General features: G+C 47.9%; 2 protein-coding genes and 1 long non-coding RNA gene across 4 annotated transcripts in view; 2 read left to right on the forward strand and 1 right to left on the reverse strand.

Annotated features, from left to right (window-relative positions):
• SLC22A18 (solute carrier family 22 member 18) overlaps positions 1-17,952 on the forward strand; it is a 72,583-nt gene extending 54,631 nt beyond the window's left edge. For both annotated transcript variants that reach the window (XM_062609404.1, XM_062609405.1), the window contains exons 8-10: positions 8,719-8,820; positions 12,438-12,558; positions 17,665-17,952. In XM_062609404.1, the coding sequence (XP_062465388.1) occupies positions 8,719-8,820; positions 12,438-12,558; positions 17,665-17,852 (411 nt within the window). In that variant the 3' untranslated portion in view covers positions 17,853-17,952. The remainder of the gene's footprint in view (positions 1-8,718; positions 8,821-12,437; positions 12,559-17,664) is intronic.
• On the forward strand, positions 3,815-5,592 carry LOC134158951 (uncharacterized). The gene is made up of 2 exons (XR_009962964.1): positions 3,815-3,911; positions 4,135-5,592. It is a non-coding gene; the product is annotated as an uncharacterized LOC134158951 (long non-coding RNA).
• Positions 17,953-19,412: 1,460 nt separating the features above from the next.
• PHLDA2 (pleckstrin homology like domain family A member 2) lies at positions 19,413-20,878 on the reverse strand. The gene is made up of 2 exons (XM_062609406.1): positions 20,334-20,878; positions 19,413-19,848 (listed from the first exon to the last, which is right to left on the reverse strand). The coding sequence occupies exon 1, from the start codon at positions 20,766-20,768 to the stop codon at positions 20,370-20,372; it is 399 nt and encodes a 132-aa protein (XP_062465390.1). The 5' UTR covers positions 20,769-20,878; the 3' UTR covers positions 19,413-19,848; positions 20,334-20,369.
• Positions 20,879-21,123: the final 245 nt, after the last annotated feature.

Genomic DNA, 21,123 nt, shown 5'->3' on the forward strand with positions numbered 1-21,123 from the left:
GGTGTTGCCTTGGTCTCACCAAATCTGGGTACTTGATGAATAGGGCTGTACATCAGCAAGTGTAGTCTACAGAGTAAACTGGCTGGAGCTAAAGAGCTGGTGCCTTTGCCATGTCTGTTCTGGGAGGGTGGCTTTGGACTAGCTGTCTCTTGGTCCTGTGAGTTCAACACCTGCTGCCAGGTGGATACATCCTCTCATCCAGTCTCATTGGAAAACAACCCTGTTTGCTGTTACACAGCACGGAACACAGCGTGACAACTGGGGTGATCAGTAGCTGCTCTCCCAAGTATGCTTCTAACCCAAATGCCTCTGCTAACAGAGGCTTTCCCTGTGTTAGCCTTTGCATGCTGTCTCCTAGACCAGAATCTACAGGAATTACTCAGGTTTTAGAGGGGCCAAGTCACCTTCTGTTATATTTTTCCCCCTTTGAATGTAGAGGAGCTCCCCAGCAACTATGCTCTTGAATTAGACATACCAGTTAAATCCCTGTTACATATATTTACAATCTATTCTGATTTGCCACATGGCTATGGTGTGCTTGTTTCAAGCTGGGTAACATGGGCAGTAATAGCACTTGTACAGCTGCAGCAGGAGTGGCTTTGCATAGTAGAAGGTGTAGTAGTAGGTGGAGCTTGGACACTGCTATTGGATCCAGGATATCTGTCTTTAGGACACTGCTGTTATGTCTGGGATATCTGTCTCTCTTCACAGCTGTTGTTTCCCAGGTTAGTTTGGTTGAAACTGCTATAGATAAGGTTACCTCCACTGCCATGCCAGTGTACCCAACATAACAGATACAGCCTTGAAGATATGGGAATTATAACATTCACCGTGCTCCCTAACAAATAATCAGATGTTAGTGCTAACCAGAGACCCAATCCTTCCCACAGTCAGAAGGTTTCATCGCACAGAGGCCCATCATGCTTATTACCATGATCTAACCCACAAGCGGCCTACAGGCTCAGGTGCAGCATCTGCCTTGCTGGGGAGTCTGCCTCGGGGCATTTAACACAGAAACTAGTTTTTGTCAGCCAGGCAGTTTTCTTTCATCTGTCTGTGCAGTTTCTGTCCATGTTGATACTAATATTCTACAGTGCAAAACTCTGGACATCAGAAACATAGGAGTAAAGTGGTCATAAGATGCAAACCTCTCCTCTTCATGATGGGGCATTGGGGTTTGCAGTCACAATGCCAAAAAAGAAAGGGAAAAATTGCTAATTCCTGGTGGCAGTAAAGCCATCTCACCTGAGAGCTTGCAAAGCACTGCTTTCTGCTTTGTCACCTGTTCTTTCCACTTTATCATTGGCTGTTCCAAGGTCTGATCTGGTTTATGCAGGACCAGATCCTCAACTGGTGCAAACAATATTCTCACCATCTGGCTTTTCAATTATTGTAAAACGTTAGAATTTATGTCTTTACTTTCAGGCCAGGTCTCTGGCTAGAACCACCCAAAAATATCTCTTGCAAACAGTGACTAGGCTAATGTTTTATGGCTGCTTTCTGTTGGGGTTCCTCCAGTGTATGATGTATGCAGGGAATGCAATGTGTGCTAGCGCTGTCATGCCTAGCCACAGAACTGCTTGTGTGCCTTCATGCCTAAGTGGGTGTTTCAGATGCATTTGTTTCTGCTGTATAGTGAATTGATACTGCTGGAGATATAAATGCAGATTAAGGTGCAAGCAAATTCCACCAGTCTGGATGGGTGAAAGTTGATTAATATCTGCTGATTCGCTTCTCCACTAAGTAAATTATAGCTTTATTCATAAGGAATATAATGTCCTTTTCAATGAATTTCATCAACCAGATCCTCAGCTTTGATTTCTTATTCCTTTGTTTGCCTGTCAATAAAACATTGTGAGGGTTTTCTCGTTCTCCTGGACTTTCTCTGAGCCCTACTATTAGAGGAAACCTATCTCCCCTATTTGCATCTCTCCCTGCACCTGAAAATGGGTCAAGTTTAAGGACTTTTATAGATGGGAGCTGACATCACAGACATGAAGGGCAAAATAAGAATTGAACCCTGTCCCGTTTACTTTTAACCTCCTTGTAGACATCAAACACAGTGCCTGGGAGGTTGCACAGCACAACCAGTACCATATCCCAGGGTCTCGTTCACTCCTAGCACACTTTACACGCACTAACCAGCTTCAGAGATACACAGGGAACAGCACAGCGAACAAGACTTAGCTGAGCCCGTTACTCAGCTCTTCCCCAGAGGTCTTATGCTGACAAAAGCATTGCCTGCTCTGCCAATTCCTGGTAAATTTTACTAATATTTTTTTGTGTGTGTGTTACTGTAGTTTCTATTTTTTTAATGAAATCTCAAAACTAACATCTTCCACTTGCACAAGAGGTAAAGTTGTAGCCCTGTTTCCCAGCCTGATCAGCACTCCCAGGGTGACTCAAATAGCAATGGTCTCTTCCCGCTTTCCTCTCCTACCGAGAGGATATTGCCCTCCAATAACTTAGCCTAATTTTTCAGCTTCTCAGCCTCATTTTACTTACTGTGGTGAGAAGTGGCCAATGAACTATAAACATCTCTGTCTCACCACTCATCCCATTCAAGATAGCTGCAAAGCACCTAGAGAGGAGATTTTGAATGGCTCTGGGTCAGTCTACCTCATTTTAAATAGGCAACTCAAAACAAACTCAATCAGCTCTTTGCATGGGGAGATTAGCACAGAAACACCAACCCTGAAGGAGGCAAAGCATTTACCACATTTGCAGATGGAGGATGTTAGTCGCCCTGCTAATTCAGGCAGCCTTCCTGAGGGATCCCATCCAAAGCCCCTCAGCCTCACTTCATCATGCTTAGTCCTGTCTTGTTACTTTATGATCCACAGAACTCCAAAGTTTATGGGGTGTACCATGCCTGAGAAGATTCTTACAGGTTTCGAAGATGAATTCAGGCTGTCTTTTGGAGCCTGGCAACCTCATAGGTTTTGGCTGGCTATTCCCCACAGCACCTGTCTTGGTTCCCCCTTTGTTAAGCATCAGCTCTGCCCATATTGGAATGGTTCATGGCACTTGCTAGCAGTGAAGTGGCTCAGCTGGTGCTAGTAGTGGCTCGCAATGCTGTGTATTGCCAGTGGCTACCACTCATGGCACAGGGCATGCTTGGTACCCTCTTCCCTTTGCCAAGATGACTTTCCACAGCATGGTCTCCCTTCACCCTACTGGTACATCTTCTGACTGCCACTTGTTTGGCATGGAGGGACATAGTTTGTCTTGCTGCTGCTCCCAGTATGTCTTAAGGAGACCTGAGTGGCCCAAAGTAATACACCTGGTGATGCACTGTTGTAAAAGCTCCTGTGGTAGTACCTGTCCATAGGGAACAAGGGCTTCCTGGCTCTCTGGATGAAGCACTGGCCCAGGAACTGGCACAAATTTACCATTTGTGGTTAGGCAAAGAGAATCATCTAATAGCAGAGGATATTGAAAAGTGTGGAGCAGACTTAAGTGCAGTGAAGGTGGAAAAGGGGCTCAGTTTTGGATCTGGACAGAGCCAAACGAGGTCACAAAGGGTGTGCAGGAAAGGCGGTATCATAGCACTGTGACAAAGAGCTGTCTGATGAAGAAACAAAGTTGTTGCTTAGAAAATGGAATATTTCTAAGACTAGAATGGGCTGATGGGAAAGTGAAAATAGCAAGTGGAGGGTAATTCAAACAATCTGGGGCTCTGAAGTAATACTTGAAGCACCCTCGTTAGCACGGGGCTGTCTGATGAGCTGGGACTGTGCCAGCATAAGTCAAGGGGAGGAGTTGGGTGGGAGATAACAAAACAAGGTGGGGAAGGCAGACAGTGAGAGGAGTACTTCTGCACTGGGCATCTTGCACTGCAGAGATTCCCTTACTCATTGCATGTTTGAAGCATCTTTATCTGATTGCTGGTGGGTCTCCAGGCAAGAAGTGTGAGAGCCCATCAGGGACGCAATCCCTCTGTCCTCTGGGGCTGGGCTTCTAGAGTCCTCTCATTTCAGAAGCCGTGTGAATGAAATTGCCCTCATAGTGAATGCCTGGCGGTGTGAAATGCCACTCAGTCTCCCTCCAGAGAATAACTAATTTCATAATAACTTAAAATAATTTAACTGCATAATGGGCAGAAACAGGCTAGGCTCTGGCTTTTCTTTTCAGGAGTTGCAAGTGCAATTGCATGGAGAACTTCCAGGTGTAGTATCTGGCTTGGAAAATGCTGCCAGAGGATTAGGCAAGTGAAATACCTGGAGTCCCTGGTTGGTATCTAAAATCACATCTGATGCTTAGATGAGTGAGGGGGTGGAGAAAGCTTTCCTTTAAGAACTTTTTCTCACAAAAAAAAAAACAAAGCAAAATGCACAAAACAAAAACTCTGGGTGGGACGAAGGGGTAGATATTTATAACCCTGAGGATCAAGAAATCATAAGACATCTGTTCTATTTACTGCATTTAAATTTGTATTGTTATACAAACTCCACCTCTAGCTGTGCAGCTTCTGGAGGGACAAGTTGGTACAAAGTGATCCTGAAAAGATGAGAGAGATTCCTGGAGGAGAGATTTACATTGCATATCATCTTATCACCAGTCTGTCCCTCTTGCTTTTTTTCTTATCCCTGCACAGCAAAAGAGATGATTAAAGAGCCGAGGATTTAATTACATCCAGGTATGACTAGGGGGAAAACCCACTCTGTGAAAGGACCTTGCAACAACAAACAGAAAGTTCTCCACTTTCCTGGCTTTGAAGGATTTAAATCTGTGGAAGGGGGTGGGTTGGAGGGGGAAAGAAAGTGGTTAGGCTGGAGTTTGCAAAACATACCATCCTCTTCCCCCTGCTCAGCAAAGTGCTGCCTTCAGCAGTTTGGTCCTCACCGTCAGCTTTCCTCCCAGTCCCACTGCCCTTCTGCTCCTCTGCAAGACCTGAACTACTTCTCAAGCGCTTTCTGGCATCCCTGTGTCAGTAAATTACCTCCCTTTACCCTCCCACAGTTTTGCACAGTCTTCAACCTGTGTAGAAAAGCCTTATGATTTCTGGTGCCCACTGTGGTCTGCCCCACTGGTGCCCACCCGCGCGTCCCAGCCCAGCCAGCACTGCGCTCGGCCTGTGAACTGCTAGACAGGCACAGTTTCAAAGGCAAGAGATACAGGTCCACTGTGTGGGAGGCTGCCTCTGATGTGAATCATGCTATCTGCGCTAGGGATGGGGCCCTGCATCTTCTCTGCTTGGCTGTACCAGCTTATCTGCACCTGCTTCTCCAACCTTTGCATGTCTTTTCGTTTCCAAAATGTAGGGTGAAAGGGTATCTATTTTATTGCTGGTTTCTGTCAAGCTTTTGATCAGTGCTGATGGAAGAATCTGTAGAAACAGTCTTGTGCCTGCTGAGCACACAGGACCATGCAATCATCTGCCTAACTCCTCTAACCCCCACTGGTGAGGTTAGCTACATGTGGGTGCCAGTCCTGCTCAGCAGTAGCTCCGTGCAGCAAGACTTCACTGTTCAAAAGTCTTCCAAAAACTAGCACCTTAAGCCTTCAAACAGCAACAGCCTTTTCCATCCTGCAAGGGATTCCTGAAATTTGTTAATGAGGTTAACAATAAAGTGGATAATTGGCTCTTCTGGGCAAACTGGAGCTGCTGTCTTCACAGAAATCAAATGTGGTGATAGAGGTAAAGAGTATTTTTATACATGATCAGGTGAACTAGTGTAATGAGCTCCCAGGTTGGTGAATCCAGCATAACAACAAGGAGATTTGGCTGTTCCTATGCATTTATTGGGAGACTTATTTGCCTTTAAAGAAGGAGGGGGGGAATTAAAAAAGACGAGTTGGTTTTTCCTGTGACATGTGTACACAGCCACAGGCAGTGCCTGTTATTTCACTTGCAAACAATTTCCTCTCTCTTTTGTTTATTGATGACAGAAGGCATTCCAGCCAGGTACACTGTACCACGACTTCAAAGGAGCTCAAGTTACAAAGGCAAGCACAGTCCAAGCAAAATGAAATGCAGGAGGGGAAAGCCCATCACAAGTCAATCTCAAGGGGGGCTTAAGTGCAAGCCTAGAATGCAGGAGCAGTAATTAAAAAAAGGATGAATCCCTGCATCATCAGTGCAACCAGGGCTTGTCCATGGGAGCAGTGGTGGATAAGTCATCTCAGATGCCCCCACTACTCCCTGGCAAAATCCCTGTCAGATTGAAAACCTTACATGGGAGAATGCGCATGAACTACCTTTTGCTTCCTCCTTCCTAAATGTACCTGTGCAGGTGGCTTCTGCTCATGCAAACCCAGGGACTGTGCACCCAGGGAAAATTGCAGGCTGGAAATAATGGGTTTTCAGGTCTAAATTCAGACTGGAAGTGAGGTCAGACATTCTGGTGACTGGAAACATTATCCAGTGCCAAAGTCAAAATGCAGTGTCCAAACTCAAGCTCATGGCTGGATTGGCAGTGACCATGCTGGGGAGGGAGTCAGGCAACCCATATAACTAGAAGGGAGGCTGCAATCTTTATAACCCAAGGATGGCTGTTTCCCCAGAGGGAAAGCAGGTGACTTGGGCTGACACTTGCCTTTGGAAAAAGTCCCATCACTGAGCTGGTTTGCTCAGCAGTGATGGGGAAGCCTGTGCTTGAAAGCCAGCCTTGGAAAAAAGACTGTCCCTCTGCCCTGCTCACTCTGGGGACAGCTTGGTGGTCTACATGTCTCCAGGTCCTGACAGCTCAGAGCCTAGCTTTGCTGCAGTCTTGCTTGTTGCCAGGGCTTAGGTGTTCACGTGTAGTGACGGAGATGTTTTTGGGTACACCGCTCCCATGGCCATCAGACTGGGCTGCTCTGGGACATTGCTAATGATATACCCAGTGACTCAAGGAAGGGCAGGGACTGGGCTGTGCCTGCATGGTGTGTCCCAATTAAATATACTATTCAAGTCTGGGCAAATTGAGAAACATTTCCTTTCTCCAGTAGCTCAGCAGTCAAACTGAGGTTCGGGTGATGCCACCGCTGAGTCAAGCCTTGCCCTGTGACAGGGCTCAGCCCCCATCCCATGTGACTCAGCACAGCCTTGACTGGGGCAAGGCAGCAGGAGGGACTGGGAAGTTGCAAAAAGTTAATGATGATTCCTTTTTTTAGGAGCACTGAGCTTAATGAAGCGTTACTCAGTGGCTTCTCCACCCACCCCCGAGTAGGAGCTGCTGGGGCCGGTATCAGCCTTCTCTGGTCTTCATGGCAAAGCTTTCAGCAGGGATGACTCGTGTCACCCCATGCATCACCCAACCACCACACCACAGCAGGTCTGCCAGTGTCCCCAAGGCCACTTGGCATGTGACACAACCCCGAAGAGACATACGGGCCCTGTGCCAATGTCGCAGGGTGGCGAAGCACACGTGAGCTGAGCTCTCAAGCCCTGCCTGAAGGTGGGGATGGGGCCAGAAAAGCAGCAGGAAATGCATTTACTGGGAACCAAAATGTCTGCTTGGTGCAGTGTGCCCTTGTATCAAAAATCAGTTGTGCTCTGAAGCGAAGTGAAGGGTCAAATTTTGATATTTTCCATTAAATTGTAGTCTGTTGGAAATATATTGAATTTGCAGCTATTGTTCTCTATGTCAGCTTTATTTTCACTCTATTTCCATTTACTCTTTACTTTTTTTTAAATTTTAGTAAATTGCTTTTTCTGGACTGCTTGTCATAGATTAATGTTTCCTTTCTTTTTAGTAACTTCTTATTTATTTTGCACTCCTTTCAGTTGAGTTTGGGTTTCACCCTTAGGACTGGCACAGTAAGGTTGAGCATGGTGTAGCATCATTTCAGGTCCAAGCAGAGCACCAAGGTTTTCTCCAGGATGGACTGCCATTGAAACGAAACCATCCCACCAATGAAAGCATTTTGAACTAGAGCTCTTCTTTCAAGTCGGAGGGGTTTTTGCTTGGATCAGACAAACTCTTTCAAGACAGGGCTAGGTTCTTCCCCTGAAATGCAGCCAATCAGGCTTCATTTTCACAGTGATCTCTGTCCTCTCAAGTCCACTTGACTATGAGAGGACAGCATCACTGAAATATGGGAGATGCTGAACAAAGAAATAAAAAAGGAATCTCTGCTTGGCAACATGCTGGAAAAGCCAAATAATTCCTGGGATTTAAACTTTTTTGCTCCTCCTTCCCTCCCCCTTTGCCCCATTTTTTATTTAAAATCTGTAAAACTCGTTCCCCGTCCCTTATATCTGCACATACTGCTGGGACTGGGTATTAGCATCTCTGTCATACTCGTTTCCTGCCACAAAATTATGAACCACCCAATTTGTGTACTTGCAGTTTAAAATAACGGCAAGTGAATGTACAGGAAAGGAGGCGTTTTCTTTCTCTGCATACAAATTTACATTTTTTTCTTTGGAAGGACTTGCCAAGGATGAAGACCTTGGTGTTAACTGTATTCCACAAAAATATTGTGACTTAGAAAAATTCATTTGTATCTGCAAGTGTCTAGAAAGTTTCAGTCAGCTCTGGTGAACAGGCAGCGATGGCAAACTCAGACATGCACCCTGGACTTTAAGCTGATGGGATGGATCTACTCCTAGGATGCAAAATGCTTGAAATAATGGATTGTATCTTCCAGCCACTTACCGTGACAGCCAGGTCCCTGGGAATAACCCATTTGCCAGCTTTCTTTTGCTTAAAGCACTGTAGCAGTTCTCTTTTGAGTTTGTTTGAATTGTTATATGTTGGGCTTTATGGTGCTCGTGTGCTTCTTTCCCAGGTTGTCCAGGGTCTGGTCATTGGAAAACTCACTAGCCGCTGCACAGAGATGACCCTGCTCAAGCTCAGTGTCTTCGTCTTTGCTGTCGTGGGCCTTGGCATGGTAAGGCTGAGTGTGAAATCATCCATGATGCTTTTTAGTAATGCAGTGGCACAAGGTCCATGAGACCTGGCTGCAAGTTCTGCCCCTTGAAATGCCACCACTGGCCTTGCTGGGTGGTCCTCAGGTGAAAACCAGCTCCCCTGGACCTCTGTGTAAACAGAGCCGTGATCAGCATATGCACCACTCAAAAGAACAATAAAGAGCCACGTAAGTAATAGTTATGGGGGTTAAAAAAATTATTAATCTCACACAAAAACTTGTTAAGTCCCTCCTGAGTCACTGCTTTGCATAGAGATACTGCCCCTGGTCTTGTCAGCAGCTGCGTTTCCTGAACTACACAGAAAGTAAACTAAGATGGGGGGGGGGGAGGGGTCGGCCGGGAAATCATTGCGGTTGTATGCTGCTGTGAGACAACGGAGGTTGTGTGTTTTACTTCTGGGGCCTTATTTTTGCCTAACTCCCCCAGGCTGAGAGTATTTGGGAAAGGAGGTAGCAAGGCAATAATTTTGATCCTCTGTTTTGAGGTAAGTGATGTTACCTGTCACTGGTTGTGTCTGCATAGGCAATAGTTGATGCCAATCTCAACTGGTAATTGGAAAAACGAGTTTATGTAGGTAGCTCTGCCAGTAGTTGTGTTTGCTCAGATAAGTCACATTCAGAGAATCGATAGCTCTGCCCAGCCATGGCAATGGAGGAAAGGTGTGCGCTGGTTCCCAGCAGTGAGATGGGTCAAAAGGATGGTTGAGCTGCGTCAGCCTTTAGACATTCCCTGCAGGATTTGGCCTTGAGCCTTGCTGCTAGGGCACTGGTGCTCTCACTGGCGTGGGTAAGATGGATGCCATTCCCACAGCTGTGCCACAGCCATAGGGAAGTCAGGGACAAGACCTGGAGGGTATTGAACTTCATGGTTCCCAGCTAGATAGATGAGATGAAGCACCTATGCACCTTAATTAATCTGAGGCTAAACCGCATGTGTGAGATGAGGCTGGGAAGGCAGGATGGATGCAGACGAAGGGATTGCTCTGCAGGTGGAGCGCAGTCACCTCTCTGGGATTTCAGAGCTCACAGAGATGCTGCCAGCAGGTAGGACACTCAGAACGTGTCCCTCCTGACTGGTGTCACACAGTTTTGGTTGGTATTGACATGTCACCTTAGCATGGGACATCTGTGCAGTGCTTGGTGCTCCTGAACATAGTGCAGGAAGGGTGTTGAGGTCTCACCGAGAGGGAAGGCTGGAGTTAATTGGAGGTAGGAAAGTAAACCTTGATAGCAGTGGAGTGGCACACAGGGTGGCTAATGCCCCAGTGCGAGGAGGCTGACATCAGCTGCACAGGGAGGGGAGCCAGGAAAGGAAATAGTTTTAAAGTTGGCAATTATGCTGAGCACAGAAGGCTGTGGACAGCCTGACATCACAGGCCTGGGGACAAGGGTCAGCAATGACTTCCCACAAGAACTATTCATAGGCAAATGCAGCTGTGATTCTCTTTGGCGGGGATGCTTTATTAAAAAGCACTCTGTTCAAGCGGCTGCTAAGAAAACATCCATTTGTAGGGTGGCTTTCCGTCTCAGTGGGGATGAGTACCGTCACAGCAGCAGGCCCCAAATGCAGAGGCTGATGTGTTAAGCTTTTAATCCCACACAACTGCTGGTAGAGAAGCATCCCGCCTGCTGTGCCTTTGCTGTACATGGACTTCAAACAAAGCAGATCCTCTCCCCAAAGGACGGAAGTGAGGAAAAGGCCTAGCTGTTAATAAAAGACACTCTGAAACCCATCTTCATATCACTGAAAGGTGGGCTAAAGGGTTTATGGGATACTGGCACCAGTGGCAGTAGACAGACAGACAGCAGTCCAGGTGGGAAAAGACTGCAGGATGTTCCCAGCAATCTACAGCTGGAGAAGGGAAGGGGTGGGCTGGGAGCTCGGCAATACAGTAACACCTGGAAAAAGCGAGAAGGGGAGAGCCTCAGAGAGCCCCAGAGAGCAGTGTCTGATCCGCAGATGCAATCCAGGAGCATGTGGGCAGGGGTGTAGGAGGACTTGGCTCTTGTGACAGGGAAGTTCTTCTCTTTGTGTGAAGGTATAGCTGTGCCTCATCCTGCTTCGCTGCCCGCATTTCCCAGGCATGTACTTTCTGGGTCTGTCTGCTGAAACTCCTGATCCTGCCTCCCTCCCCTGAAAAATGCCTTCAGATCTGTTCAGGGCAAAAAGAGTGCTACCTACTCAGCGGCTGAGGAGCAGAAGAGACTGGGGTCTGCCTGGCTCAGATCTTTCCAAGTCCCAGGGGGGCAAAGAGCAATTTCCCCTGGTTTTACAGAAGGACAGACCTTGCTCTGGTCTTTTCTGCCCACTTGCTTCAGCCTATGAGGGAATTCATACAAAGCAGGATTGGGTTAAAGCTGTTTTGGTTTTTTTTCTGAGCTCTGCAATGTTGTCCTGCAATGACATTTGCCCTAGCAAGGAGTTATTTTCTCTGTGTCTGAATGTTGATAAACCAAATACCTGTTCCTCTGTCTTTGTTCTCTGGTTCCTTAATCAGAGGTGCCTAGATCTTAACCAAAATGTAGGCAAACAGCCCCTCCAAGGAGAGAAATCTGGCTGTGTGCGAGTCTGGAGGGGAGCTAGGAATAAACCTCAGTATTTCCAAGTCATTAACGAACAATGTCTCTGGGCTTCTCCATCTTCTATAGCCAAGAGGCAGGGACCAGATCTTGAGAGAGAGAACTCCAGAAAAGGAAACTTCTGGCTAAACCAGTGACAAAAATGTTTTGCAGCCACAATAACACACCTTGAGACACAGGTGAGGGCAGGAGACTTGCAAGAAAGGGGGAATTTCCTTTCCATGCCCCAGAGAAATCCATTCATTTGACCAGCAGGATTTGTGAATGAGCCACTCTAGCCCCACGGCTTAAGGGAGCCTCAGCACTTTTGTTTCAGTATTAGACCAGCTGGAGGGATGTCTCCACTGAGAATATGTGCAATAACAAAATCATTACTCTACCTAATTATGCTTGCTAATGTGCACTTATGGCCAGGAGACCTATTCCAGATTAGTGAATTTGGTGAATTTATTAGAGAGAAAGCAGCAGAACAGGATTAGAAATCCCAAAGGTACGATGTTACATAATGCACAGCACTCATTTATTTTGACAAACTCAGTTTAGTTTTAATTATTTATGATAATGAACTGAAATGCCTTCTCTAGGCTGTTTTGTGTAAGTAATGGAGGCTTCCTGAAGTACACCACATGCATCTGCTATTCAGCATTTCCTCAGGAGTTGGACAAGAGACGGAAGATGGGGGGAAGGGCAAAGGGACGTCACTAATTCCCAGATGCTAAAAATACCCACAGCAGTGCCAGAGAAACGTGCTGCCAGATTGTAGGGTATCATCTGCTACTTGCTCCGCATGCTTGGAATACTTCACTGCAGACAAATGGTGGGCTATGAAAGACCCTGCAACAGCCAAAGCCACGCCATCATGTATCACTTGTGGCTCCCACAATTTACCTAAGTAAATCATGGGTTTGACTCCTTATGTTTGTCTAGGTTGTTTCTTGCCACAAAGTCAACACTTGTTCTCTCTAATGATCCTTGGTCCATTGTGTCCTGTCCCTTAGGCCCTGATGAGGACTGTGTGGCACTACTGCATCATTGCGGTGCCACTGGTGTTTGCCTTCAGCACGCTGGGCACCATCACCGACAGCATCCTCACCAAGGCTGTCCCCTCCTCTGATACTGGTAAGGCTAATCCAAAATAATCAGACCGGTCTTTTCTTGTTTTTTGAGTCCATCAGATGCTTCCTAGCTCACACTACCAATATCAAGCGCTAGGGCACATTCATGACCAATGCCTAATTCCCCAGCAGATCTGGCTTGGCAGTTGTATGCACTGGGTGTCAGCAGAGCAGCTGAATGGGGACCACTGGTGTTAATACAGGATGAGCTTGAACAACATCGCACCCCAGTGCTCCTGGTCCTGTGCTGCCTGCTGACATCCATAGAGGTAGGTGTTGTAAAGGAAGGCTTTCCCACCCAAATTCTGCTCTCCATGGGAAGCCAAGGTATGTTAGAAAAAAAAAACAAAAACAAACAAAAAACAAACAAACAAAAAAAAAAAAACAAAAAAAAAAAACAAAAAAAAAAAGCTATGAGGATGCCTGAGAGGGCTGCTTGTTCACACCTTTTAATTTAGGGTGTCTCCAGAAGGTATTCTTGATTGCCCTTTGGAAACATGCTTTGCCCAATGCAGTAATTGCCCCCTCTTCTACATTTTGGCCATCTTTCAGTCAGAGTTACTGTATTTACCTGTACAAGCAGGCTGAAATGCAGTGGTAGACACACAAATCTTCATACCTGTGTTTTTAGTTCTGACAGTGAAGGAAATATGCCTATATTATTGTCATGAGAGCCTTGCTGAGTTTGTCCCAGGATGGAGCTTGGTTAACCTGGTTTGATGTCTTTTGCTCAGGCTGTTTCAGTGTTTTCTCACAGAGTTGCATTCACCAGGTACCCAAGTCTCTTTGCTTTAGCTGGGCTTTTCTAGGATGCTAGGCCTGCACCCTTCATCTTCCTCAGCAGCTGTCTAAGCAAATGCTTCTGCACAGACCCGATCAAGAATGGAAGTTATAGTTTGCACAGCCCATTAGTGCAAAGTTTATAAAGCAATTTTGAGATGTTTTTGGATGAAGAGCTTTTCTGAATGTCACTTCAGTAGTTTATTTGTAGAGCTGACCACCGCATCTCCTACAAATGCTGGGAGCCTGTGATTTCCAAGTGCAATATTTCTACCTGGGAGGACCACTTAGCTCCCAGAGATGTGTGGACTGGGGGCATCTCAGGCCCTCCACTTGGCCAGGAAGAAAATATGCTGTTTCATGAGTTGGAGCAATGTTCATGTGAGGAGGGACAGCCAAGGGGGAAGGGCACCAAATGGCTTTGGGATGTAGAGCCAAACTGGAATTCATCCAGGCTCTTCTCAAAGGGGCTTTGTGAGGAAAACTGGAGCACTGCTTGGCTTTTAAAGCCCAAAGGCCTGAAGGCAAGCTTTGGTCAGAGAGGGAAATGGGCTTAGTTGACTCACCCTGCTCCCTACTTTCTTATGTTGTCAGGTCAGCCTGCATCTTGGTGGGATGGAGCGTCTGCATGGCAGGATGGCATGGCAGGATGGAGGCATCCCAAGGGGTGGTGCAGATGGTTGAGAGGGGATTGCAGGGCACTGGGAGAGCTATCCAGCACTTTTTTCTGACTGTCCTTCCTGGGCTGATGCCATGCCACGTGGTACTACAAATTCCAGTTACAGCTGGCTTGAAACTGGGCATGCTGAGGAGGGATGCTGCTGGGGGAAAACCTTGTCTCTGACACTCCTCCCTGACCTTCACCTTTCAAACTGTGCTTTCATCTTGCAGCATTTCTGAGGGAAGCGGCGTAGGATGGTTTTGTGCTTGTTCTGGACACACCGGGGCAGGGGCCAGGGTGAAGGCAGGAATGCCTGACGCAGCAGAGCTGTGAGCTGCCTCTCCGCAGCAGCTGCGGCAGTGACAGTGTGGGTGTCCTGCAGTGAAATGCAGCTATTAAAATGCTTGCTATCCCTCCTCTGGCTGTGGGTGACACCCCACAACGCCTGCTCCACCCATGCAGCAGCTGAAAGGCTGTTCCTGCCTATGCGAGCCCGCGACCGGCTCTGCACAGTGAGCATTTTGGTGGCGCATTAGAAATCCCTGCTTTTCTAACAGCTTGGAAATATGGATTTATGAAAAAGCCTCACTGTCGCAGCATCAAAAACCTGAATGCTAGCTTGCAACAACTTCTAGTTAAAGCAAGGAAATCCAAGTTGAGAATTTGCCTTTGGAAACATCACTTTTGAGACTTTCTCCTGTCTTTTCCTGATGTTTTTGATAGCCTTGGACTGGTAGAGCTTCTAAAGATTTTTCTTTGGGCCAGGGTGAGGCTTTCTGAGGCTGAGCTCAGTTGTCCACCTCATCACAAGGCTGGAGCGGATGGGGCATTGCAGAAGGATAACCTGTCCGTCCTTGCTAGACACTGAGTCACCCACCCTGGCCTTTTAAATAGGTGTCTCAGAAAGGCAACACTGGGATGCAGGATGGCACCATCCCTCGCTTCCACCATCCTGCTTTTAGGTCTGATCCAAGGTCACTTCCTATCAATGCTGATGAGTTTGCCACTTACTCTTTGCCTATGGCTGGGGCTTTGCATTGAAGCAAAGATAGCGAAAATGATTTCATTCATTTCCCTTTGATATTATTTTTTTCCCCTCTCCTCATCTTCAAAGGCAGGAAGGGAACATTATGCCCCACACACACGTGTTGTTCAGCTGGGCATGTGAGCTGGTGGGATGGCAGCCCTGAACCCAGGGGGGCTTGCGTCTGCACAAGCACCCCTTGTCAACCCCAGTCCCTCCCCAAGAATGGAGGTCTTGTTTCTGCACAGACTCCCCCACCCTCGGGGGAGGGAGGAAGCCCAGCAGAGCCTCCCTGCATGATGGGGCCCATGTTTCATGATTTATTTGCACATCAGATGCAAAACCTTAGGGGGAGAGCTTGCAGCCAGGCACGGCTCAGCACACTGAAACCCCCAGCTTTGCTTGGGCTTTGCTGGTTCGAAGGTGGCTACTGGTAGAGATGACCTAATCCTTAAATTAGGCCCTGTGACTGCCCCGCAGGCATGTGGCTGATCTGGGCCAGCACCATCATCTAAGCGTGGCAACAGGATGTGAGCTGGAAAGGAGGGTGAGCCAGGGCACCCAGCATAGCAGAGGGTGGGAGGAGGGACGGAGCCGCCCGGCTTCAGGAGCCGCCAGCACCCAACCCTGAAACCTTCGGGAGGAGAGGAGGGCTGGGGCAGGAGGGGAGGATGGGCTCCCAGCCGGTATGAGTCATGCCAGGTATGGGAAAAGGGGAGGAAAAAGCTGGGGAGAAAGAAAAAGGGGCACGGAAGGTGCAGAAAGTGGGATAGTCATGAGAAAGAAGGTGAGCATGTGCATTGGCAGAGCTGTACAAAACACAGGAACTTTTCTGCTGACGTGGTGACTTGTCCCAGTTAAAGGTCTTGCCTTAAATGAGATCCATAACACCTGCATCTTTGCAACAGAGCTAGGGCCACGCTGCAGAGCTGAGATTTACAATGTCCCAAAGCTCGAGGGCATCTGACACGAGGGATCTAATTTAAGCCCATTAAACAGAAATTATCTTTCTCAGCAACATGTTGGAGAAGTCCAGAGGGAGGGCCCAACCTTTTAAGAAGACAGATTTCTGCTCCAGAAAAAAAAAAAATGGAAAGGGGAAAAAAGACTCCTCAATCATAAGAGCCAGTTTGGCAATCGTATGTAGTAATTAGTTTAATTCAGATAGCTAGAGGGGGAAAAATAATTGCAAAACCTGCCCAGAAAGTTTGGTGGTTGTGGGATGGTTCCCATTGGCAAAGGGTCAAGGCGAGGTCCCACCCATTGCCTTTGTGTTCCCATGCGCGGGAGGAGCGCTCTGCAGCGCTTCCCGGGAGATTTCCCTCTCCGCGCAGCTACACCCTTGGCTCAGGCTCATTGCACAAATATTTTAAGCATGCTGATAAAAGCCCAGCAGTCGCTGGCCGGTACTACACGAGCACCTGGCTGCCTTTTCTCTCTCAGAGCTGGTGATCATTTCCCTGTGGCTACCCACATTAAATATCACACTTGACTCCACATCTTCTCACACGCAGGACAGCATCCTCCTCATCCTTCCCAGATGCTGCTGGCCTTGTGCGGCAGCAAAGCCTCAATGCATGTCTTGGTGGAAAACTGATGCTAACAGTCTAAATAATTGTACTGATATTAAAAAAATATAATTGCAAACATAGTTTCAGAGCAGGGCACAAGTTCCTTGCATATGCTGACAACTTGCCCTTCCTCCTGGTGCTGGGGACTAATGATTTTCTGGCTGGTTGGGTATTTTCTGCTCCCCTGACTGTGATAGGTGTCCTGCATGAAGACTGCATGGTGAAGACCACACTGAGTGTGTGGGGGCCAGTTTTGCGTTCCATGGGATGACCTGGCCATCTGTCTGTGTGTGGAAAAAAACCTTCCTTTGGCAAACTAGAGGTGCTTCCCCATCAACTGGGTTCCTGTTAAGGATGCAAATGGAGAGCTGCAAGAAGGGGGAACCAGACCAGCCAGACGAAGGGCTCGCATTTCCATCCAAATGGAAATATCCGTTCTTTTTGCAAAGCTGGGGGGGAGGAGGAGTATTTCAAGGGGGGTTTCAGTCTTTATCTGTGGTTTTATTTATTTATTCTTAAATACCTAGTTAGACCTAAGCTTCTCACAACTGCTAAGCCCTCAAGAGCTGTTCTGTCTTACACTAGAGAATAACTGGCAATAGCAGCTTGGGCAGAACAGGGCGCTCTAGGGTATTAGGCTACTGGAAGAATCTGTGTGATTTGCTTGGAAGTCTCAACCACAACCCTAGAAATTACCTGTCCATCCCTAAACCTATGCAGTAGTTACCAGTCCTGCTGGGTGCAAGGTTCAAAAGCATCTTCTGGAGCTAAAGGCATCCTTGGGTCCTGGTGAAGGCAGCAGTAAGTACTGGCTTGCCTTTTGGGCAGTGTTACAGTTGTCTGGAATGCTCAGTAAGGAGCTGACCTGGCTCATGGTGGAAACTAGTCCCCATGCCTCCTGGAATCCTTAGCCTTAACAAACCCAATTGGACCTCTGTAAATTAATGTAAGATTCGCTACTACTGCAGGAGAGCACCATCAGGGATGAAGGGGATCCTGCACGCTCTTCTCCACTTCTCCATCCCAAGACTTGCTCTCACCCTAACATCTGTGTGTCTCTGCCATCTCTCCTAGGTACCATGCTTGGGATTTGTGCCTCAGTGCAACCCTTGACCAGGACAGTGGGCCCAACCATCGGTGGAGTTTTATACAAACATTTTGGCGTCTCCTCCTTTGGCTATTTACAGCTAATTGTTAATATAGGTTTATTTGTTTACCTCTTGAAGAGTAATATCCCACTGGCAGAGATGAAAAACCAATAACACAATTGCAGAAAAGTAACTCCCTTTTTCCACAGAAATAAAGATGTCTTGAGTTTTATTTTTGATTCCACATACCTGGAATAAACTCACTTGAACAATACCTTCATTTCATCAGCATTTGCTTTTAGAGTAAGGGACAGATGGGTTTGAGAAGGCCTTAAAGCCATGCTGGAGTAACTGGTAGCCATGGGACCTTGGGAGCTATCAGGTTCCTCCCTCAGTGGCCATCATTGCAGTCAATAGCTCTAGATCCTAAGCTGTTGTCAGTCAGCATTCCTGCTTGGATTCACAGAAACTAAGGGGATTAGGAGCCAGTGCCTCTGCTCTGGTTTGGCCTTCTATTTCACCCCCTGCAATGGTACCAAGGAAAGTCAGGAGTATAATACATCTCCGTTTGAGTGTCATTTTGCTGCATTAAATGCACATCTGGCATTCTAGTGCTAGAGGGGATCAAGGCCAAAGGTTTTCAAATGCTGTGGGCAATGATTTGCTACATCCACAGCTCAATCATGTGCAACCCTGCCTCTGCAGGAGCCCAGCAGGGTATGCAAGGAGATGCAAAGCCCTGATGGAGCATGCTACAGTGCCAGTCTCTCTGCTGCTTCCGGAAACGGAAGCCAACCCTCCTTCTAGGTTTTTTTTCCTTGTTACCTATACTGAGTCTCCTTTGCTCTTACTACAGGCTGTTTGTAATTACAGACTTTGCAACTTCCTCCAGTACAAAGTCTCCTGCAAGAATTGTACTGATCTTGGGAGGGGGAAATTACCTGACTGAGACTACCAAATTTGGAGCATTAGCAGCAAGTACTTTGCCTGCTAAGCTTGTAGTCCTTACTGCAAGAGCAGAGTCATGTGCTGCAGTGTTGCTCCCAAGGAAGCCCAGGTTACTTAGTAATAGTTGAGCCTCACAAGATAAAACTTCAGTGCTTTTATCCAGAAAATTAGCTGCTTTTTTTTTTTTCCTCCAAGCTTCTTGGTCCAGGTGCTATAGGAAAAAAAAAAGACCATCACCTCCATTCTTCCCAGTCATCCTGTAGAAATTTAACTCAATCTAAAGACTGAAGAGGTAGAGGAAGAGGACAGAGCAAGGCATTCAGCTTGCTTTGCTGCTAAGCTAAGGAATCCCATAGATTGTCAGCAGTGTTATTCCAAAATAAAGAATCCAGTTTCCTGCCTTAGCACAGCACTAAGCTACAGGGGCCAGGGGAAGGACAGAGGGCATTAGGAAAGAGCAGCATTTTACTGTTGCAGGGAGTTCTTGCACCTTCTCTAGCCACCATTACCCAATTATATGGGAAAGCACTTCGAAAGGAGCACTTACCCAAGCTGTGGTAAGCTTTCTTATTTCCACCACTGACCAGAATCGGACCTCAACACACTTTCTGTCCCTGCTCAAGGTTTTATGAGGTCAAACGCAAATAGGCTATCTGGGCTTTCTCCACCTCCCACTGCCCAGTCCAGGGCACCAAGAAGCTGAGCTTACCCACTCTTTTAAAGCCACCACACCACTGTCCACTCCACAAATAAATATACATCAACAAAAGTTACTACAGCCCAGAGTACAGTAATAAAAAGTGAACATTTCAAGTAATTTATTCAGAATGGACATATTAATGCAAAAGCAATATTAAGACCAGTAACTGCTGAAATACATTCTTCAAAATAAATACAAATATAGATACTACAAATAATTTAAATTGCGTTTAACACCATCAGTCAGTGTTGAATCTTCCTCATGTCTCATAAATAGAAGATAATCGTTCACAAAGTCGTGCCACTTAAAACACGTGGACACTTTGCTAGAAGTCCTTTATGAAAGTCTTTGGTTTTTCTTTAAATGCATCTCGGGCAAAGCTCAGGGCTCTTTGCTCGGCAGCCTCAACAGGCTTGGAGAAAACCAAGCTGCTTCCAGCTCACTTCTTCGCTTTCCTTCATTGGTACCCTGTCCCATTTCAGTCCAAGACACTTGATCTGGTTTATCATCCAGTGGTATGCTCTAAAGGCAACAAGAGAAAGCAGGTTAGTTAAACAGACAGGATAAAAAAAAAAAAAAAAAAAAAAACAACCACAAAGAAGAGGGGCTTTAAAGGAAGAGTAAGTGGTCAGCATTAACTTTTGCAGATACCGTATTTTTAGGTAATTCTGCCAGGAAAGCACTGCCAGCTGCCATTTCTTACCCCCCACCATCCCCATAGCCGTACTTCTCAGTGCCCCGCATGAGGCCAGCTCCCACCAGAAATTCCCAGCAATGCATCGGGAGTGGGATGTGAGCAAGCCCCGCAGCCAGGCAGCACGGCCCGGTTTCGGAGTGAGGCAGGGCACCTCCGCGGGTCGGCGGCAGCTCCGGCTCGAAGATGAGGTGAGCGGTGCGGGCGGAATGAAGTCCCCACGGCCGGAGCAGGTGTGTGAAGGGGATGGGGCAGCAATTCATTTAACAAATAAATCAAACGAGGAGAGCGGCAGCACCGCGCTGGGGCTCACCTCGGGGCCGGGCCGGCCGGGGCGGGCGGCGGCGGCTCAGGGCGCCCGGGCCAGCCGCCGTTCCTGGGCACCCGCCGCCTGCTCCATCTCCTGGCGGCTCTTGAAGTCCTGGATGGCCCGCTTGTTCTGGAAGTCGATGAGGGCCATGGTGATTGAGGCGTTCCAGCAGCTTTGGTCCGGGCACCGAAAGTCAATCTCCTTGCGGTCCTTAGTAACGATGGTGAAGTAGATGTACTTGCCCGTGCGCTCCACGCAGTCCACCTTGAGGATGGAGCCGAAGCCCAGCTCCTTGCCCTTGGCCCGCTTGTGTCCGTCGGGGAAGAGGCTGAGGCTGTCCTTGGTTAGCACCACCAGCTTCTTCTTCCACAACTGGAAAAGGCTGTCGCTCCGCTTCTCCAGCTCGCCCTCGCGGATCACCTCGGCTTGCATCTTCATCCTCTCGCTCCGGTGGCTCAGGCTCCTCTCCGGCTCCTGCTGCAGCTCCGGCTCAAGCGGCGATGACCAAGCCTCGCCGCGACGGGAACAATTTATTGCAGTGAATCAGCGCTGGGCGCCTTCCGGTGCCTCCCCCAGGGAGCCCGGCTCACCGCCCCCTGGCCGCCCCGCCTCCCGCCCCCCCCCCTCCCCCGCCGCCCTGCCCGCCCGCCGGAGGCTGTCGGCTGGGGCAGCGGGGGTCCCCGGGACCGAAGGGGAGGGCGCTGAGTGCCCTGGCTCTGCCCTCCTCCGTTTCCTCTGCCCAGCAGGGATCGAGCCAGTGTGACCTGATGCACCCCCATCTTGCCCCTCTAAC

Source organism: Pezoporus occidentalis, unplaced genomic scaffold, assembly GCF_034315485.1.
Source record: "Pezoporus occidentalis ecotype Australia unplaced genomic scaffold, CSIRO_AGI_Poc_V1 ctg137, whole genome shotgun sequence".
Classification (NCBI taxonomy): Eukaryota; Metazoa; Chordata; class Aves; order Psittaciformes; family Psittacidae; genus Pezoporus; species Pezoporus occidentalis.

Bases quoted from the DNA above. Each gene is read 5' to 3' on its own strand.
- PHLDA2 (XM_062609406.1), bottom strand. From the start codon at position 20,768: ATGAAGATGCAAGCCGAGGTGATCCGCGAGGGCGAGCTGGAGAAGCGG.